At 42.0% G+C, this 22,592-nt stretch overlaps 1 protein-coding gene across 2 annotated transcripts in view; it reads left to right on the forward strand.

The window, feature by feature from the left end:
* Window positions 1–229: 229 nt before the first annotated feature.
* The window catches only part of ABCA1 (ATP-binding cassette, sub-family A (ABC1), member 1), a 125,761-nt gene continuing 103,398 nt past the window's right edge, over window positions 230–22,592 (forward strand). For both annotated transcript variants that reach the window (XM_006864701.1, XM_006864702.1), the window contains exons 1-4: window positions 230–376; window positions 13,347–13,440; window positions 18,325–18,466; window positions 19,456–19,574. In XM_006864701.1, the coding sequence (XP_006864763.1) occupies window positions 311–376; window positions 13,347–13,440; window positions 18,325–18,466; window positions 19,456–19,574 (421 nt within the window). In that variant the 5' untranslated portion in view covers window positions 230–310. The remainder of the gene's footprint in view (window positions 377–13,346; window positions 13,441–18,324; window positions 18,467–19,455; window positions 19,575–22,592) is intronic.

The following is a 22,592-nucleotide window of genomic DNA, read 5'->3' on the forward strand; positions in this document are numbered from 1 at the left end:
AAATGATTAGAACCATAAGGATTAGGTTGCAGACTGCCACCAGCAAACTTCCAGGAGCCCTGTTTCCTGGAGAACCCTGTGACTGGGAGTTGAGGGCCTATGAATTTGGGAAGTAGTCATGACGCAGACCTGGGTGTTGGAGGTCTCAGGTGAGAGGGCTGGAGCAGTAGTCCTCATTGGCTTTTCAGTAATCACTGACGGTACTCTCCCTTCCTGCTTTATCTTTCAGTTAATGACCAGCCACAGTGTCCCTGCTGTGAGCTCCTGACACTGCCTCCACAGGCTCTGGAGCCACACAGCCTGAGGGAACATGGCTTGTTGGCCTCAGTTGAGGTTATTGCTGTGGAAGAACCTCACCTTCAGAAGAAGACAAACAGTAAGTTTGGTTTTGTTGGGCTATTTGGGGATTCTCTCATGCCTTTTGCAGTGATTTAGAGTTGAGTGTTGGAGAAAGGAGAGAAGGTGTCCTTTTGGTTTTCACAAAATGACTGAATGATTCTGGTCCCTAGTGACACAGGACTGTGGCTACCACTGGGTCTGATGTGACCCTAGAGCTAACCATAGAGGGCGGCCAGGAAGACATGCCAGCTTTGGTTTCTGCACACATCCAGGCATGAGTTCGGACTCCTGGAAGCTAGCATAGATCTGCCCCTGCCCACTCACTCGTTCTTTTTGTCCGTAGCCCTCGGATCTACCTGGCTTTCCCAAAGCACCTAACAGGCTCCTGTATTTTTGAGATGTGGAAGTGAAATTAATTTAATGATCCAGTCGTTAGAGACTAATGCCTGGGTCTCTTAGGGTCACTCCAGACACCCTCATTTCAACTTTGACTTCAGGCACCAAGGAATGGCTAAGACTTCTTTTATTACTTGGAACGTTCCAAGGCTTTTACATTCTAGATGAGCTAATAATGTTTTGAGTAATATTGCAAGAAATCTTCTTAATGCACAGATGAATAATGGTTTTTTTTTTCCACAGGGGAAGGTGGAGTGGTGGAGGCATTGGAAGCTCAGTTATTGGTTCTTTGCTTCTCTGTCTCTCAGCCCCCACCCCCACCCCCATGTTAGAGTTCCCACCTAGTTCCGGGGCTCTGCTGTACCTTTCTAGTTGGCATTTAAATCTCTGTTTCTTGCCCTTTTCCCAGAGTTCTAAGCGTGCACCCTCATCCGAGGGTCATAATGATCATCTTAGACTTAAGAGCTATGCCAGACCTTGGAGATAATTAGTTCAGTGTTTCTTAAGCTACAATAATTCTTAGACCATCTATTTAAAAAAAACCAAAATGGCAAGATACCCTTGTGATCACTAAATTCTTCTTATTATGATGTTATTTAAATTTGTACATGTGTGAAACTAGATATCATGCCTTAGAGACTATCATACAATGATATGGTCCATCTGTATTATATATTTACATAGAAAATGCAAACAAAGCGGAAAAACCAATACAATTCAATTGAACACTTTTAATGTGATGAGACAGCTGATGTTGAAGCCAGATTATAAACTGCCACGTTAGTATGGTAGTGAATGTGATAGTAGTGCTTATCTTTTTGAGTTTGGCCAGTCTATAAGACAGTGTGCTCATGGTACAATTCTCTAGCCATTTTCCTGTTTGAATGACTTTCATTAGATGTCATTTGGCTTTCACTTGGCACATTTTCATCATTATAAACCGAGTCTGCATCTGTTCTTTTCTCATTAGTCTACTACAATTAGACTTGTGCCAACCCAATGGACAGACACAAATATCAACTTGGGCTTTAAAATCGTGGGCCACAACTTGGATATAAAGTGGATGTCCAGAAAATCATTGTTGTTAAGCGCTGTCGAGTCAGTTCCAACTTATAGTGAGCCTGATAGGGGTTTCCAAAGTTTATTAGAATTTATTTCTATGGCCACTGAAATAGAAACACAAAATACTTAAAATCCTCATAGAGAATTTGCAAACCTTCAAGAATGTATAGACAGATTCTAGTTTGAGAAACACTAATTTTGTCTAGTCCCTCATGTTACAGATGTATAAACTGAATCCCAAGACAATCAGTGAGAGAGCAGGGACTAATATTCGTACATCTTGTTTTAGTATTACCAGTTATAGTAAAAATAGAATGTATTAGCACAACAAAAGCAAATTCTTAAGAATAAGCTACCATTTGCTAGCTACTACATGCTTTATTTACTAGATTATTTTTTGAAACCCTACAAAAAACTGCTATTTCCTGACTTTCTAGTGGGGGAACTTGAAGCCTAGAGAGGTTAAGGGGTTTGCCTGACATCCACACTGCAAATAAGAAGCAGAGGTGGGATTCAAACCTAGACAATCTGATTCTGGAGTTGATACTATAGCCCACTATGCCAAATTCCCTTTCAGTAAAGTAGTAGTATTTTTTCTACTCTGAGTTCCCAAACTTTTTTAGTTTCTGGCTTCTTCTTGCTTTTCCCATGCCTCCTAAAGTAATTTTCAGGTCCTGATGTTCCCAGATCTTATATTCTCATCTCTCCTTTGCATTTCTTACCTACCATATGGCCCAGATCCCCTACCTCTTCTCTGCCTGGTGGCAGCCGTCTGATTGACAGATAATTGTTGCTGCCACAGTGTGTCCATTAACCAGGGAATAGTGGAAGAAATTGTATTATCATAGCAAAGAAAGGGATTCTCAAAGATAGTCTAGTCCAGCCTTAATGTTTTACAGATGAAGAAACTGAAGTACAGAGCAGGAAAGGGATTTCCCCAAATTCAGCCAACCAGTGACTGAGCTAGGACACGAATTGGCATCTCCAAGACTCAGGCTAGGTCCCTTCCTATCTGATTGCATTTGTTTTTCTTTTCTTCTCCAAAGCCTCTGAAGTCCCAGGGCAGTGTCCAACTGGGAGGTGAAGAAATGAGGGAAGGGAAGGGAAGAGGCTCCCTGTGCTCTACCAGACGAAGAGTTAGGATAACGGAGTCATGGAACAGAACTTGGGAGTTAGGTCATCCAGACTGGACCAGTCTCTGCTGGTCTTGAGGTTGTTACTTCTTATGTGATGGAGTTTCGGGGTTTAAATCTTTAGTATTAGAGAGACAGGCTTAGTCAAAAGCTATCTGTAGTCTTGTTGTGAAGTTCTTATTGAAGGAGAAATGGAGACAGCATTCCGACACAAAAGGTCTTTTCTAGATGCCTTCTGGAGTCCTGGCGGGGAAGATGGGGAGTCCTGGTATGGTACTGTAGGATAAAGCACTGGACCTCAAGGACCAACCACTCCTCTATAGAGGGCCCCTCTTCCTGAGTGAATCACCTTGAGAGCACTTAACAACTACAAGATGTCTGAGTTTCCTAGTTACCTCCATAAAGGAGTTTTTTTTTTGGCTACATCAAAAAGCAAGATGGTTTATTTATTTTAAGTCTTAGATGTTTAGATTGCCACATTGGAAAATCTGACTGCCCCTTGTCCAGTTGATGGGGACCCTACAAGTGTGAACCTTTATTAGGCTTGGCTTTATGTACACTCCTGGTATGGTACTGCAGAATAAACACTTGACCACAAGGTCAGTTTGAACCACAAGATTGGCTGTTCAAACTCACTGGCTGCTCCTTGTAAACTCTATACAGGGTCACCATGAGTGGGGTGACACTTAACAACAACAAAGCCTTTATATCGCTGAATCTTTAGGTTGTGGATTCTGTTTATCTGATACAACTGCTGAGGAATTCTAGGTTATATTGTTTAGATACTGGAACCTGTTACAGTTTTGATGTCACATTTTCTGCTCACGTAGTCAGAACCCGTTGGCTAGGGGACAAGAGTTACCCACAGTGTATGAAAATTGATTGCTCATTCCCTTCTCCTGAGATCCTAGAGTTAGAAACTTGGTCCCAGAGCCTAGAGCAGAGGCTAGCTCTGGGAAATGCTTAGTAAGTATGAGGGGGCTACAAACAGTGTGTGGAAAAATTCCATTTTCTTTTAATATGCTGTAAGAGTGATAAATATGTTAATGGACCATTAGTTGTGGGTCTCCTGGAGGCTTTCTCACTATCTAGGAACCTTGTGGCTGCTGCTGGGATGAATGGAAAGACTATGTAAAAATATGCAGTAAATTACATGGCCTAGAGGAGCCTTATGAAAAGCAGCCCTTTTCTTCTTCTGTGGCCTTGTTTACTGCTGAATCCTGGGCCTTCTCTATTGAACCCCCATGGTACAGCCTCTGAGAAAAGCTAACCTCAACTCGGCTTAGCAGTCCTCTATTTTTTTTTTTTTTTAACAAAGAATTGAAACTTGAGTTGCGAAAGTTGGGTGCAAAGCTCAGTTTGGGTCCAAAGTATTGGGGTTAACTTGTGTGGGTGGCAGTCATTCCACACAAACAGGGTTTGGGACAGGAAGAGGGAGGGGCTTCAGAGTTCTCAGGGTCTTCATCTGGCTTAGGGCTGATTCAGGGGACAAAGTCCCATGAGCAGATGGGACAGAGTGTGGCCATATGGTCTCTTTTCTTTTGCCTTTATTTATAATTTTTTCCCCAATTAGATTTGACTAGCCATGTGGCCAGAAAAATAGATTATTGTCATTTTTTAAATCACAAGTTAGAATACCAATATTTGATCCTTGTTTATGGACAAGGAATGTTGCGGTTTCTGAGTACCATTGAGTTCATTATGACACATAGAGACTCTGTATAGGGTTTCTGAGGGAGCGGCTGGTGAACTTGAACTGCTGAATTCGAGTCGAATGCATTAACCCACAGCCCATACCAGAACTCAAGGGACAAGGAATAGGTATAAACATTTTTAACTTTTTATTTAAGAACCATTACAAGTATATGGAGACTTTTGTGCCCCCCGCCCCCCGCTTTCTACCTTCACTACTTACAGTATTACTTGTTTATTGCTTGTGTTCCCTTTCTGTGGTTCTGGCAGTAACATTTATGATTTTAATCAGTTTGGCTACCATGAGCCTCAGTGACCTTGGGACACACATTTCTCCTGAGCTGTAGTTTGGGATGAAAAAGGTCAAAGCCAAAAGTCATTTATCATACCTCTTGAATAAATATTTATTGATCATCTACTGCATGTTGGTCTTTGTGTTGGGTGTACAATGGTGAACCAGACAAACATGATGCCTGCCCTCCTGTAGCTTACAGTTTAGTTAGGGAAGCTGATATTTAACAAATTCACCAATTAGCAAAATCACTTTTACCAATCACATTGTTGTTGTAATGTGCCGTGGAGTCGGTTCTGACTCATAGCGACCCTGTACAGGGTTTCCGAGGCTGTAAATCTTTACAGGAACAGTTCGTTCGCCTCATCTTTCTCCCACGGAACGGCTGGTAGTTTCGAACTGCTGACCTTGCGGTTTGCAGCCCAATTCGTAATCACGAGGCTACCAGAGCTCCTAGAAAAACTATAATTATAAACTGTGTAAGTGTTACGAAGGAAAAAAAATAGACAAACGATGGAAATGTGTTCAAGATATCACAGGTTGTGCATAGAGGCTAGTTTAGAATAGAAGGTCATAATATTGGAGCTGAGAGCCCAGAAGTTTAAGCCAGAGTTAGCCAGAGGATCAGTGGTACCTACATTCCAGGGTATGTGAAGAGCATGTTCCTGCCAAGAGACAGAGAGAAGCCAGCAAAACTGGCAGAGTAAATGAAAATGGAGAAATGTCTGGAGGTGAGTTGGGATTAGGCAGGGACCTTGCAGTTGAGGGAGGTCAATTGAGTTTTTATTTTAGATATCAAAGAAGTCCCTGAGGTAGGAGTCCTGGTGTGGCTCTCTGAGTTAATGCACGTGACTGCAAAGTCAGTTTGAACTACAAGGTCTATGGTTCAAGCTCACCAACTGCTCCTCGGAAGCCCTATATACAGGGTTGCTATGGTTCGGAACCAACTCGATGGCACTTCACAACAACAACAAGGTAGACTTGCCATGGTCAAGACGGTCAGACAGTTAAGGTCACTGAGGGGACTGGAACCACTATAGTCCAAAGAGATAATTTTAAGTATTATGGGGCTTTATGGGATCAGCAGTTGTCTGCTAGCTCTGAAAGATCTGTGTTCAAACCCATCAGCTGCTCCTTGGAAACCCTATACAAGGATACCATGGGTTGAAACTGACTCGACGGCACTTCACAACAACATGTACATAAGTACACTTTTAGGCTGTTTTCTTCTCTTATTTTAACTTTATTTGCTATGTATGTTCTCGTATTTCCAAATAATCTTCCTATGTATAATAGTCATTCCTTCTGTGTGGGCTGCATTTTGCAGTTGTGAAGGTACATTTGTGTCTGTTATCTGCTCAATTCTCTTAAAAATTTTGAGAAGTACAGTTCTTTCCATTTCACAGATGAAGAAAGTAAGGCTTCGTGATTTGTATGTAAGTTAGTAAGAAGGAACTGTGGCTGCACAGAGTTTAAGCACGCTTCTTTTAACTGAAAGGTCAGTGGTTCAAATTCACCAGCCGATCCATGGGAAGAAAGAAGTTGGCAATCTGTTTCCATAAAGATCACAACCTTGGAGACCCTATGGAACTGTTCTAACTCTGTCTATAACTCTATGAGTCAGAATGGACTCAATGACATACAATAACAAGTTAAAAAGAGGAGGGATCTTTTGTTTATAAATATGTTATGCAGTGATGCCAAGAGCTTTTGAGTGAATTACCAACATACTTCTTATTTTGTAAATTCATACCCTGCTGCAAAACTTTAGATCCTTTCCAGTGTTTTCCATTATAATAAGCTATGGTAATGATTTTGTACATGTTGGCTTTTCTTACTTCTGTCTGATTTTCTTAGAAAAATCCTACAAAAGTGGAATTACTAGTTCAAAGAGAAATGCTCCCTTGAAGTGTATGACCATATTGTCCTTCTAAAGATCAAGTCAGATTAAAAAGCCTCAGCAATTGCATGAGGCTTTCTTTTTCTAGAAGGATAGAAAAAGTACCTTCTAGCACTTTCTGTGATTTGATCTTTAACATTTCACTTTAATTGAGCTGTGTCCTGGTGTGGTGCTGTGGGCTAATGCACCAGACTGCAAAGTTGTTTGAACCACAAGGTCGGTGGTTCAAGCTCACTAGGTGCTCCTTATGAGTCGCTATGGGTTGGAACTAGACTGCAAGGTCAGTTTGAACCACAAGGTCAGCAGTTCAGACTTATCAGCTGCTCTTGGAAACCCTAAGAATCCTACTGAGTCACATCGGTAGTACCTTGTGAGTACTGTATTATTGAAAATGAAATTTTGTTAAATCTATAAATTAGCTTGGGAAATGGGATGTTTGGATATTAGATCTTCCCATCTAGGTACATAGGTTTGCTCTTATTACCATCTCCCTTGTTCCTTTATTCATGATGCTAAATTTCTCATGTGGAGCTGTACGATCAGCACGGGACTGTGAACCACTAGGTCAGTAGTTCATACCCACCAGCTACTTCTTGGAAACTGCACAGGGTAGCTCTTAGTTGGAACCAACTCGATGGCACAACAGCAACAAATTTCTATGGTTCTCTTTTGTATAAGAATCACATATTTTACAGTAGATTATTGTTGTTAATTGCTGTTAAGTCAGTTCCGACCCAAAGTGACCCTATATGGGGTTTCCGAGGAGTGGCTGGTGAGCATGAACTGCCGACCTTGTGGTTCAAATTGACTTTGCAGTCCAGCACATTACCCACAGTGCCACAACAGGGCTCTTCGCATTAGATTGTTGTTGTTAAGTGTCGTCGAGTCAGTTCTGACCCATGGCGACCCTGTGTAGGGTTTCTGAGGAGTGATTGGTGAGCTTGAACCACCAACCTTGCAGTTCAAAGTGACCTTGAAGTCCAGCGCTCTAACCCATAGTGCCACACCAGGACTGGGTTGTGTTAGATTAGCACCTAAGAGTCTCACTTGCTGTGACCCTGTTGTTACTGTGAGTAGGATTAAAACCCTCCCCTCCAAGTATCTTTAGTATCACAGGTTGTCACGTATTTAACAAGCGTACTTTTATACTGGGGGATTGCCTTGTTTCTGATAACTGGACCCCAATTTTCTAAACAACGGTAGCTTTTTGGTTAATTTTGTATTTTTATCTTTTCTGATGTATATTCTTATTTCTTTTTTATACCGCATTGTGATCTCAAGAATTTTCAACACAATGCTAAAAAATATAGACTTAACTTTTTCAAGACGGCTTGAAACTTTTTGGCTACCTTTGCTCAGAAGACTTGTGTTCAAGGCTAAATTTGATTCCTTTGGTTCTCCGTGTTCTCATTCCCTTCCTCAACCTCAACTTAATATGAATACATCTCTAGAGATTTAGGAGCATCATGATTGTGTCCTTAGGCTGGGTAGCTAAATAGATCCACAGAGGGATTGAATTGTGGTGTTTGATCGTGTGCAACCAGCACGGAAGTCAGGCATGAATACTCAGGTGATAGTGAACATCTGTGGTCTGAGATTTTTGCTACAGCTCTGAATTATGATTCAAAAGTGGTTAATCTATTTTGAATGATGTAACAGCAGCCACAGTGTACTAAGCTTTATGCTAAGTACATGAAATGATAGTGAATTCTTAAAGTAGCTTTAGAGCAGTGATTCTCAACTGGGGACAGTGTTACTCCCCTTGATCCCCCACCCTGGGATATTTGGTACTGTCTAGAGATGTATCTCTATGTTACCAGTGGTAGGGTGGGGTGCTACTGTCGTCTAATGGATAAGAGTCCAGTGATGCTGCTAAATGTCCTACAATGCACTGGACAGCCCCCTACAACATAAGACTTATCTAGCCCAGATTGCTGAGGTTGAGAAAACTGCTGTAAAAGTGCTTGATCATGTTATTCTCATGCTTAGCTGTGGAGTAGCAAGCTGGAAAACATGCAAAGTAATCCTTTGATGTTCACCAGAGCTGTTCAGTGTAACAGTTTATTGAAACACCAGAATTATTATTTTAGTATTCATCATAAAAGAAAACTTTCAAGTTTCTTGGTTGAAAGCACCTTTTGAAAATAAGTTTCTTCCATATCTCTCTACTTCATGGGTTGGGTAAGTGGGTAGACACCAAAGCAAGACTTAGAAGAGTTTTCTATAGGCCATCTTAAAAGGAATGGGTTCCAAATACAACTCCATTGGAGTCATGATGGTTCAAATCACAAAGTTAGGGTCAGTTCAAATGCTGTTGCACTGTATTTTTTAAATATGTACTAGGTTTAAAGGAACCCTGGTAACATAGTAGATTACAAGCTGGGCTGCTAACCACAAGATCAGCAGTTCAAATCTACCCACTGCTCCGCAAGATTAAGATAAGGCATTCTGCTTCCGTCAACATTTACAGACTTGGGAATCCTATACAGGGTCACTGTGAGTCAGAACTGACTCCACGGCACACCACCCCCATCACCAGTGGGTTCAAAATAAATGACAGTAATTGTTTTCCCTAAAAGTATAAATGGAAGCTTTGGAACCTGATTTAGTTTCTAATATAATTTTTTTATAAGTTCATGATTTGATTTTGATTCTGAAGTCATTCACAGCCCTACTTGTTTAAAAACAAAACAAAACAAACCACCCCCAAAAACGTTGCTCCTGTCAATGTATCTGTAAGTGATTCTTCTATTTTTTCAATAATTTGTTTTTCGTTGTTGAGAATATGCACAACAGAACCAATTGAATAGTTTCTACGTGCTCAGTTGAGTGACGTTGATCTCATTCTTCAAGTTGTGTAACCATTCTTATTTTTCTTTTCTGAATTGTACTTCCTCCCTTTACATAAACTCACTGTCCCCCTACCAGCTTTGCCTCCAGTCTTTCTAGTTGCTGTTATCAGTTTAGTCCCATATAGGAAGTTCCTCAAACAGTCTAGTGCTCAAGGCAGACACTTTACTAACTAAGCTAGTGAAGAAGACTGCAGGGAACCATTTTGGTTTAAAGGTTAAAGATGATCTCAGGGCCATCCAATCTTCACGGCTCCAGAGTTTGAATTACTTGGAAATTTGGAATTCTGTCTTGCATTTCCCCCCATTTAATCAGGATTCTTCCATAGAATCTTTAACCCGAATGTTTAGTAATGGTAACTGGGCACCACTAAGTTCTCCTCTCATGGCAAAGGAGAATTAATAGAAGCACTGCCAATATCAATCAAGGTCAGCAGTTCTAATCTACCATTGGTTCCATGGGAGAAAGATGAGGCTTTCAGCTCCCACGAAGATTTACAGCCTCCAAAACCCTATACAGGGTCACTGTGAGTCGGAACCGGCTCCTCGGCACACAGCCACCACCACCACCCACAACAACAACAACACCGGACTCTTGGTGTGGTGCTCTAGGATCAGCACTGGATTACAAAACACAAGGTTGTTGATTCAAGCCCACCAACCACTCCCTATATAGGGTGGTTCGATTGCAATTAACAGCAGCAAATTAACAACACATTTCATTTTGTCCTCCAATTCCTCCCTTTCCTATGTTTCGCTAGCTTTTTTTAAACTATAGTCTTGGGAAGTTTACAGTTTTGTGTTCTGCTTTTTATACTTACTGTGGTGTGGTTAATGTTTCTGTTTCATAGAAATTGTTATAATGGCTGCATAATATATGTTTAGGTAGATGTACCATAATTTCATCATTTCCCTACTACTATGCAATTAAATTATTTCAATGTTTTGCAATTATAATGTCTCAATGAATGAGTAACCTCATGTATATAGCTTTTTGATACTCTAAATTGAATTCTGCAGGATGAATTCCCAGAAATATTACTTGGTCAAAGGTGATAAACGTGTCTTTTGAATACACACTACCAAATTACTTTCTCAAAGGAGGGCTGTAAAGATTTACATTTCCATTGACACTATTTTGTGAACTTCAGTTCCTTCCCTTACTCAACAAGCATCCTTAAGCCCTTCTCTTGTGGCTGGGAGCAGACCTGAGCTCTGGTAGCATAGTTGTTGTTAAGTGCCATCTGCTCTATCCAGACCCATAGTGACCCCGTATAGGGTTTCCAAGGAGCAGCTGGTGAGCTTGAACCACCGACCGTGAAGTTCAGATGGCTTTGCAGCCTGGCGCATTACCCCACAGTGCCACAGTGGTTACAAATCGGGCTGCGAGCTTCAAGGTCAGCAGTTTGAAACTACCAGCTGTTCTGTGGGAGAAAGATGAGGCTTTCTGCTCCTGCAAACCTCAAAAATGCTGTAAGAGTCAGAACTGACTCCATGACACATAACAACAACAAGGGAGCAGAAATTGGCGCTAGAAGAGAAGTTCCTCCTATATGAATAGGGCCCCTGCTGTGCCCTGTGCTGATAAAGGCACAGAGGACCTGCTGGAGGGAGTTGGGGAATGGGGTCAGGGGTGGGGTACCGTGGGGTGGGGAGGAACTCAGCTGGTAGATCTGGCCCAGTGTCATTTCAAGCTTGACGATTTCCCCGTTGCTCTTTGAGACTATTTACAGAAATATTTAGCAAGATCTGCCCATCTTTGCTGCTTGGGGCCTCATTGTCCTTGGGTTCCAGAGAGGGACCTATTTGTCTTATTTTATTTTTGTTTCCTGGTATATACTATCTGTAGTAAACCATTCTTCAGAGTTACAGAGTAACATTATTTTCCCCTCCCATTTGTTGTTGTTAAGTGCCGTTGAGTTGGTTCCGACCCATAGTGACCCTCTATAGGATTTCCAAGGAGTGGTTGGTGAGCTTGAACCACTGAACTTGCAGTTCACACTGACTTTGTGATCTAGCGCATTAACCCAAAGCACCACTCCAGGACATGGACATTTTAGAAAACAGAAAATATTTTAAAAAATCACCCGTGTTATCATTTCAGTATACCCATTGTTACCATTTTTGTTATATTTCCTTCCAAAAAGAAGACTTTAAAAAGAGCTTAGTGTGAACCACATAAAAGATCCTTGGAAATTCAGAACTGAATATTTAAGATGTTAAAGCAAGCAGACACTAATAAACTAAAACACTGAAGTGTCAAACCATTGCAGAGGAGTTAAATTCATTCTGACCAGCTTTTAGGGTAGACTATGAAGTTACCCTTAAAAGTCATGTTTTAAGAGAATATTTTGTGTCATGGAAAATGCTCCAAGTATTATGTTAAATGAAAAAATATATATACAAAATTATATGTACTGTACAATCTCAATTTTGTAGGAAAACGAGTATTATGTATACAGAGGGGAAAAAAAACAATTAACAGAGAACCATTGTTGGCTCAGTTTACTAGGGATTATCTCTGGAAGGTAGGCTTAAAAGTAATTTATATTTAGTTTTTCTACTTTTTAATATGTATTTTTCATTATCAAATTTTCTACAATAAGAATATGTGGAATTGAAAATTAAGAAGAAACTTTTATTGTTTAGAAAAAGAAAGAATTACATGCCAGCATTGACCTTGTAACTCTGAAGCCACAGTTAACAATTGCAGTTAACCATAAGGCCCCATGATTCTCCTGGGTTCTATGGTGTTCGCTCTAATTAGAACTTGGAAACTGGAAATAAAAGAAATGCAAGGGATGAGAGATTTCAGGCAGTGTAACTAGTTGTCTGAACTCCATTAGCTCAATTAAATTATGTTCAGTGTTTTCTTGTACCTCTGCCTATTTATCCAGTGGTAACTCATTGAATAGGATTTTCCTTTAGAGAAACCTCATTGCTTTCACAGTGGATCAAATGTACTTATAAGAGCCATGATTTTCTAACTCATTGGAGAAAATGAGAAAGGACATTGTGCTACTCTCAACAATTTATGTGAACCAGTCTTATGTGAACCTAGGTCAATATTGCACTGCGTATGAATGTTCATTATCTTTTGGAGCCAGGGATAACAAGCTTGTATGTGTTTAGAGGAGCAGAAGTGGTGTGTGTTTAGCCCTCTCCTTTCATCAAATGGTCATTACCTACCTGACGCTGTGCTAAAACTGGGAATGCAAAGATGACTAGGACCTCTAGTGGCCTGCTCCCAGGGCAGTGAGAAGCCAGTGATAGAAACAGGTGATTTCAGGGGCTTGGGGAAAATACTATGGTTGGATTTTGTAGGGAGTTACTGTGGGAATACAGGAGAAGGGCTCAGTCTGAGATTTCAGTAAAGTAAACAATTCCTCTTAAGTAAATGAAATTGAGTCTGCAGTATGAGTAGAAGTGAGCTAGATGAGGCAGGATGGAAGCAGCTGCCCTTGCTTCAGGAAGGCATAGAATTCTAGAATGTTGTAGGGAGAGAACTACAAACAATTTGATGCTATTGACAGCTTAAATGGAAAGTTAGTGAGTAGTGGGAGAGACTAGAGAAACTGATCAATTTTTAAATGAACTTTTTTGTGTATTTCCCCAAACCCAGTAGTATTAGGCACCCATGTGATTTTTTACACTTACAGTACTTCGTTTTATTTCCTGCCCAGTGTCAGCTGTTGCTGGAAGTGGCCTGGCCTCTATTTATCTTCCTGATCCTGATCTCTGTTCGGCTAAACTATCCACCCTATGAACAACATGAATGTGAGTATCTGTGGAGTCCTTGTAGAGATTCATTATTGGAAAGCAAAGTCCAGCCAATGGGCATGACCTACATTTGTTTATTCCCAAGATGCTAACCATAAGAAACACCGCAAAAATTTAGAACCGAAAATCTAGGTTTCCTAATTTTGGATAAAGGCATGGATTTAGGAAACTAGTTTTAATTGTAGGGAATAATGTTCATAGGAACTATAGTAATAACTAATACCTGTTTAATGCATTTTAAATCATGAAAATGAAATAATTTCAAAGGCAGTTCAGAAAGTGGTGGCTCAAAAGTACCCTTAAAACTATGCTTTAACTCCACTGTCATGTGGTCCTTGCTGTCCTTTATTGCACAGTTGAAGATCGCAGACCATAGAGTTTTAAGTAGCATTTGTATGGAACTTTACAGTTGGGATTAATACTACTTCATTTGATTTTCGTAACAACCTTGTATAGCAGACTTTATTATTATTGTCACCATTTGCTTTCCTTTCATGGTAAGTCAGTTGAGGCTTAGGACGATAACAACTACTTTTCCATATCACACATCTGATAAGTAATAGGGATGAAATAAAGCACAGGTCATCTGACTCCCAATCATGTGCCTTAGTGATACCCTTTAATGTTTATACTTTATAAGAGGCATAGAATGCAGTGGCTAAGAGCACAAGCTCTAGATGTCAGACTGTCTGGGTTTGAGTTTGGATTTCAACACTTACTAGGCTCCCTGGGGCAAGTGATCAGCACAGCTGTAGTACAGTTGTACCTCAGTTTCCTTATCTTTTCAAGGGGAATAGTAATATACCTACTCCTCACTTACTGAGTTACTCTTTATCCAGCATTTCATATTTAAAGCAATAGTGAAAATCTATCCAACTATTTTGGCACACATCTGGCAGTAACAAATGCTGAAGTGCAAGGTGAGAGTAATTTACGCTGACCACTGCTTAAGGTTATGTGTCAGCTTCTGTTTGCTATCATTCTAATAGTGGTTCTGCAGTTATGTAATGATGTGGTCATTCTCCATTTATGATCTGATGTGGTCATCTTCCACTTTTTGTATAATGCTGATTTTTGTATAATAACAATGTGTAGTGTTCAGAACCTAACATGTCAGTGAGTGAAGAACGGGTGTATATGCCTCATATGTTTTTTGTGAGTGCTATCAGTCCACAATGACAATCTCTTTCCCTGCTGAACTCACTGCATGGATTGTTCCAATCCAAAGAAGCAATGTTTATTGCTATTTGTGAGATTAGCTAGAAGCTAATATCTCTATCACTATATCACTAATCAGCTTTCTTGCAACCCTCACCAGCGCCCATGGTTTTGTAGATCCAGGGTTGTGATGGGACCAGGGTCATCTTTCAATTGTGTTCTTATTCTGGTCTCATCTCTTTCATAGTACACATTGTTATTGTGTACTGTTGAGTAGATTCTGGCACATAAGACAGAGTAGAACTGCCCCCATGCAGTTTTCTAGGCTGTAATTTCAATGGGAGCAAATCACCAGATATTTGCTAGAGCAGCCTGGTAGGTTTGAGCCTCTGACCTTGTGGTTAACAGTCTAGTGTTTATCCTACAGCAGTACCAGGGTTCTTCTCCCATAAAGATTCCATCTTGGGAAACCTTATAGGGTAGTTCTTCCCTGTCCTAGAGAGTCACTATGAGCTGGAATCAACTCGACGGCACATAGCAACAATAACATAACTTCTAATTTGATGATGGAGTCCTGGTGTGGTGTTGGACTACAAAGTTGGTTTGAACCACAAGATTGGCAGTTTAAGCTCACCAGTTGCTCCTTGGAAATCCTATACAGAGTTGCTATGGGTCAGAACCGTCTTGTCAGCACTTAACAACAACAACAGAAGCAGTGTGACGATGACATAGATATTCAAGGTTTGTTTTTGTGTTTTGAAATAAGAAAACCTTAAAAATATTCCATCAGATAGGATTTACTTTTTTTTTTTTTTTTTTACCCAAAGAGAATAAAATCTTCATTCATGTATGGGCATATGAGGTAATTCTGCTTCCTCTTTTGGAACACGAAAGAGATTTTGTTGATTGATGAGCAAAGGCAAAACTGATTCTATTTATGCATTATCCTGAGTCTCACCAAAATACGTGTTTTAGATTAAGCTCAGCTACATTTGTCTGCTACACTTTTCTCTCATTCTGGAATGACAACAAGCAAGGTGGCCTGGTGAAAATAGTACTTTGCCATCAGATACATTGGGGCTTGTTCTAAACCTGACTCTGCTACTTGCTACTCTTGTGAAGTTTTGAGTTTTGAACCTAGATCCCTCTGTCTCCAGACTTTGTATTTTCAGCAATGCTGTGAAATGTTTGTACTTCTAAAAGATAGATAGGACTTTTCCCGTTTATCAATGCACTTCTTACTTCCTCTTCTTACTACTTTTTGTGGAGCTGGCTGGAAGGGCAGAGCTGAGAAAGTAGAGAGCTAACATGGAGTTTTCAGAGTGTTGTGTCTCTGGGAATAAAGGAAAGGTTTATAATTCTTCTCCATAAAGCTTTTCTAGTTCAAACCTGGGCTCTAGGAGCCTATTGTGCTAATTCACTGTCATCCTGTGAACCCAGTGCCAAGTCTGGATCCTGCTTTTGTTTGATGGGGCACACACTATGAGGGAGGGTCTTTGCTTCACCCACCAAGGTACAGCCTTCATTACCTTCCACTTCCATTGCCCTGTGCCGCCTCTGACCAGTGGAACCTTGCCTTTGGTGGCAGGATCTCCTGAAGCTTAAAGGAGAGGATCCTTTGGTCCTTCGAGTATTTGGTTGGGTTGCATAAATCACCCCCAAATGAGGAGGCTGATTTAGGCAAGGGGCCTTGTTTGGTTTTCCTTGAACTATTAACAGGGAGATAAGGAGATTAAGTAAATGTTCAACAGACCAGAGTCCCTGCAGAGGGTGGCCACAGTAAATCAGATCTTGTCACATCTTTGGTTTGGATTTAAAAAAAAAAGGCAACTAGAAGAGCCCCAATACTGCTAGTTTTGCAAAATGCTGCTAGTTTTGGTTATGGGGTAACTTCTTGGGGAGACTCTGTTAATATGTTGTTGTTGTTGTTGTTATGTGCCGTCAAGTTGATTCGGACTCAGAGTGACCCTGTCTAGGGTTTCCAAGGAACGGCTGGTGGGTTTGAACTGCTAACTTGTATTTCATAGCCCACTGCTAATCCTCCAGTGTTACACCGGAAGTCTGTTGCTGCTGTTGTTGTTGTTAAGTGCCATTGAATCGGTTCTGACCCAGAGCGACCCGAGGCTGTTAGTCTTTACAGGAGCAGAAAGCCTCATCTGTCTCTCCTTGCGGAGCGGCTGGTAGTTTCAAAGTACTGACCTCAAGGTTTGCAGCCCAATTCGTAACCACTACGCTACCAGAGCTCTGTTGTTGTTGTTAGGTGCCATTGAGTTGGCACCGACTCACAGCAGAATGAAACATTTCCCGATCCTGGGCCAACCTCGCTACTGTTGCCATAACTGAGTCTGTCTATGCTGCCACTTGGCCAATTTGCATGCAAATAGAAAGAGGACTAAAACAGATCTGTGCTTTTGAGGAAGGTGCAAATAGCAAAGCAGGCTCACTACCCACAGACTCCACATCTATGACTTGGTATTCATAGTAGGCCCATTCATTGAGTCAGGTGCTTTCCTAAGTGCCTGTTAGAATTCCTGTAATACCACAGTTCTGTGAAGAAACTGTACTTTATTACTGTTTTACAGATGAGGAAACTGAGGGTTTGGTGACTTGGCTAAACTCTCTGCTTAGGGAATTGCAGGTATTCGATGTGCGTTCCAACTGGTCTGATCCCAGAGCCCATGAAATGATTCAACTCTTTACCACCTATGTAATTATTAACGATCCTTAACTCTTTTGAGGTCACAGATGACGCTGAAAATAAGAGGGGCTTCAAAAAGTTTATGGAAAAATTCCATTATGTTTTAATTCCATTTCTCCCCAAACTCATATGATGAAGGCTGGATCCCTGACCTTTTTGTCCACAGGTCCTCAGGTTAAGGGCCCCTTGGCCAGGACACATTTATCCAGATTCTTATAGTAGTACCCACTGATGACTGTTTCAAACCAAACTGTGCCTTTGAAGCTCCATTCCAGCCCAGATATGCCCAGCCAACCAGTCCGTTATGAGGCTCCTCCAGAATGAAGCAAGAGGAGACTGAGACAATGGCTTGTTGATTGTCTTCCTGGTTTGATGATCAACAAAATAAGAGCAAATGTAGCCTTACACATGACATCTGACCCCAAGACAGCATGTTTACTGGGAACTTTTGATCTGACAGAGGAAGTGAACCTAACAAATGCTTGGCAAACAGAGAGCAGTTACAGAAGGAGTTTATAAAGGAGGTCATAGGCATAAGACAAGGGCCTCTACTCTGACGTGTGCCCACCAACTCTGTTCTTCATCGACCATTTTATTTTGCTATAATTTTCTCCTTAGTTAAAATATTGAATGAAGCCCTCTTCAAGGCTTTCTGTGTCTGTGAAGGGTGAGGCAGGGGTACAAGGTTAACCAACAGTCCAGAGCTTGCTGCACGTCAGACATTTTCTACCTGGTCTAATTTACAATTTTCATTACTGCTCTATGGCTGGAATCAAGAGCCCCACTCCACAGATAATGTCTAAGTAGATTAAAACTTGCCTGCAGTTACAGTAGCTTGTCTTCTGATACCCAGTGTCCAACCTAGGGTCAGATTAGCCCAGGAGAGACAGGTCCCTGGGATGTGGAGAAAGGGACATTGTATGTGTGGAGCCCATATAAAGAAAGGCTCCTATCAAATTGCAAACTTGCTTAAAACACTGAAGTCATGTTTTTCCCTGTGTTTTTCTTCTCCTTGATTTCAACAGGTCATTTTCCAAACAAAGCCATGCCCTCTGCAGGAACACTTCCTTGGGTTCAGGGGATTATTTGTAATGCCAACAACCCCTGTTTCCGATATCCAACTCCTGGTGAGGCTCCTGGAGTGGTTGGAAACTTTAACAAATCCATGTAAGTATCAGATTGGGACTTTCTTTTCTAAACATGCAAGTTAATACTGTTCCTTTACTTCTCATCCAAACCCAAAGGGTTGACTTTGCAAAAATTTGTGAGATACAATCCACAGCATGAGGGAGGAAGAACCACCAAGATTTAAAATGGTGGGACCTTCTTTGTTACATTTTATAAGTAACAATCACATGTAGTTAAACATCATGTAGTTAGATACTGTTGCTCGCAAAACTCGATGGTGAGTAAGGAGGTTAGACAGGGTGCATCAGCTCCTTACATTTGATTTGTCTATTCAATTAGCAAACATTTATTATGCATTTGAAAGGGCTGCCTCTAGGAGCTGGGGTTGTAAAACCAGGTGCACAGCCAGGGCCCCTGCCCTCAAGCAGCTTACAGCCAGGGTTTGGAGAAGTCTGTCCCTGTCGTCTGCTTCCAGGTGTCCTGAACTTAACCCCCGTTAATGCGCCTACCGCACTGCAGTGCCACTGTCCACTGCAGGTCTCTCTTTTTCCTGGGTGTGATCTCCTTGAGGGCCACAGATACTGCTTTCTTAGTTTTTGTATTCTTGGCTCCTGACTTCAACTCCAGACATAAATATGGGCTTAAATGTTTGCCATGTGAGACCTTGGAAATTAAAATGCACAGAATGGTGACCTGGGCTCCAGTGAGGGCTGTTGAGGGTTTGTGTGTGTGTCAGGGAGGGTTTCCTTGGAGAAAGGTTCATGGACAAGGTCTGGTAAGATCTGGATGTGTGGACGTGGGGAAGGGCATTCAGGGCAAGGTTTGTGGGTAGGTGGTTCTGGAGTATAGGGAATCAATGAATCTGAGCTGTGGGAAGAGATGGCAATGTGTCAAGGATTACCCTTGGAGAACCTTGCGGCCAGGCTGGGGCATTAGGACCTGGCTACTTGCTTATTCACTTTGGGGACCTGTGGGAGAGGCAACTAGCCTAACAAAATATTTTTTTCCCCTTCCCACTTTTCCTACAGTGTGTCTCGCCTTTTCTCAGATGCTCAGAGACTGCTTTTGTATAGCCAGAAAGACACCAGCATGAAGGACATACACAAAGTTCTGAAAACATTACAACAGATTGAGAATGCAAGCTCAGGTAAGCAAATGCCTTCTGTATGTTGGTTTGCAATTGGAAGTTAACCTGCAGCAGGTGAAGCAGCAGCCCAGGTGGCCCGGGGCTTGTTCCCTTTAGCCTCTTCCCCAAGGGATGGTCTCTCGGTGACTGAGTGCTAGGACCTTTCTGCAGGAGGTATTTGTGAGAAGAAACTAGGGAAGCTGGTTGTCACAGACATTTAGTCCTCTGGCCTTCTCTGAGGATACGGAAGAAAAATCCTTAGTGAGGAGTGCCACAGGCTCCCTGTTCAGGACAGCTCAGCATACAGGCTGCTGCCTGATGTGTGTTTTTGGAGTTGGCTGTATAACTGTGGTGAACAATGGGCGGATTTACGGACAGTGGATACTTTTGCTCATTTAAGAGCAATTGATATTGCAACTTGATCTGAATAAATGAAAGGTAAACATTTATTTCTAAAAGGAAAATGCAACTCATCTTCCCATAGTCATTTGATTTAGTCTGATGGGTATTTGAACTCTGATGTTTGAAAAGTGAAATCTTCACATCTGTTCTGGTGAGCATCCAGGCAGGTGATGGCATGTCACTGAGGAAGTGTCAGAAGAGCAGGCTGTTTGCTGTGTGAGTCGCTGGCTGCCTAAATCATGGTGCCACCTCACAGGCTGTGGCCTACCATGGGAGCAAGGGACAAGGGGCCAGCTGTAGGCAATAACTGTGCGCATGATCTGTAGAGACTTTATAAAAAACAATAATGAAGCTGACCAAAGGTTGCTCTGTTTTTTAATATCACCGTGCACGATCAGTTCTAGATGATCTCAGCGAAACACAACTCATTCCTCATCCTGACCTGACTGCTGGTCCAGGAAAGCACCTTTCTTTGGTTCTGTGTTTTGGGAGCTGTGGAGTGGGCTGGCCTTGGCTGTGTAAGGCCTCCCGGTTTGTGATTCACTTGGCAAAAGAAGAAAAGGCAGGAAGTGCCAGACTCTAAGCCAGACTCGGATTGGTGCTTTTCTTGGGCAGATGGAACTTTGCTTTCTCTGGGCAGGAAAAGAGTTGCTGAGCAACGTGGAACCGGTGGACAAAGGGAAAACAAAGCAGGTGGGATGTGAGGGATGGCACCGTGGAGGTGTTGCTTCACCCCAGAGAGAGGTGTGGCTCTGCTGGGAGGTGTGCACGCTCGGGGGATGAACTCGGGCTCCTGGGTCACCTCCTGCTTCTTTGGCCAGGCAATCTGGATGCTGTTCCCTTGCCCTCTAGGCCCTTTGCCCTGCACACGTGTCTGTGCCAGGGCAGGAGACAGAAAGGTAGAAACTACAGATCAAAGCATGTCCTCCCTGATTTACTAGGGGACCCTATATGCCTGGTGGACCAGAGACAGAACTAGGGTTTATATAGTCTGTAATATATTGCTCTGCAGCTATGGGACCTTTACTTACCCTCTCCTGGGTCAATTCTCCTCATCTGGTGGGAAGATCTTTGGCATAGGACTGTTAGGAGAAGCAGTCAGATAAAAACCTGGTACATAGGAAGCACTTACGAATATTCTGGAGCAGTAATAGCATGGTCAAGTCACTTAACCTTACTGAGCCTTAATTACTTTAGTCCTGGTGTGGTGCTGTAGGATCAGCACTGGACTGCTAATCACAAGGTTGGCGGTTCAAACGCTATACAGGGTCACTGTGAGTTGGAACCGATGCCACGGCATCTAACAATGACAACAAAATAATAGCTAACTTGCAGTGTAAATGTAAAACCTAATGTACTATCTGGTACATTTTTGTTGTTAAGTGCCATTGAGTTGGTTCCGACTCATAACGACCCTTCTGAGGCTGTAAATCTTTTCAGGAGTCGAAAGTCTTATCTTTCTCCTGCAGACAGCCGACCCTGTGGTTCAAAGTGCTTATCCTACAGAGCCACTGCATGCCTCATCTAGTCCACAGTCATTATTGTTTTTGTTGTTAAGTGCTGTCAAGTCAGTTCCAACACACAGCAACCCTGTATAGGGTTTCCAAGGAGCGTCTGGTGAGCTTGATCCACCAACCTCCACCGTTGTGGTTCCAACCAACTTTGCAGTCCAATGCATTAACCCACAGCACCACCCCAGAACTCCTGGTTCATAGTTGTTGTTGTTAAGTGCCATCAAGTCAATTCTGACCCATAGCGACCCTGTATAGGTTTCCCAGGAGCAGCTGGTGAGCTTGAACCACTGACCTTAAGTTCAAATGGCTTTACAGCCTGGCACATTAACCCACAGCGCCACACCAGGACTCCCCTGGTCCATTGTTGTTGTTAAGTGCTGTGGAGTTGGTTCCAACTCATAGCGACCCTGCACGGGGTTTCCGAGGCTGTAAATCTTAACAGGAGCAGACAGCCTCATCTTTCTCCCGGGTTACATGTAGCAGGTAGTTTCGAACTGCTGACCTTGAGGTTACCAGCCCGATTCATAACCACTATGCTAGGTGCTTAATAAATGAGAACCAACGTTATGACAGCGATACATTTCTGAGCATACTGCCTCTCCACTTGCTTGGCGGTTGAAATAGATGAGCAGATAGAGAAAAGTGTCAGATCTCAGTGGAGGCTCCATTAAAAACAAAACTACCTTTCTTCTTAGAACAACTAGAGATATGTGGGGGTGGAGCAGCGAAGTCCAACCCAAAGTATCCAGAAGCTTTCTCTTTCTGCACAGCTCTGAGGAGAGACGTCCCTTCCTTCTTCCTATTTTGATTGCTTGATGTCAATTCTGGTTTCACATCTCTTGGTTCCTCCAGTGCAATCCCTTTTCTGCCCTGCAATTATTTCTTAATTTGCTTCCTCCTTTCTTTCTTTGTCTTGTACCACAGATCCTGGCCACAAAGCTAGAGAGAAATGCGCAGGAACACTATTTCTTCCTAGATGAAGTTAGTATGTTTTTGAATAGGGTACTGTAGATTTCAGAGACCCAAGCCATGGTATTTTCAATAACCTCATATGCATGCAAAAGCTGGACAGTGAATAAGGAAGACCATAGAAGAATTGATGCATTTGAGTTATGGTGTTGGA

The sequence above is a fragment of the Chrysochloris asiatica genome, unplaced genomic scaffold (assembly GCF_000296735.1).
Source record: "Chrysochloris asiatica unplaced genomic scaffold, ChrAsi1.0 scaffold00069, whole genome shotgun sequence".
Taxonomy (NCBI): domain Eukaryota; kingdom Metazoa; phylum Chordata; class Mammalia; order Afrosoricida; family Chrysochloridae; genus Chrysochloris; species Chrysochloris asiatica.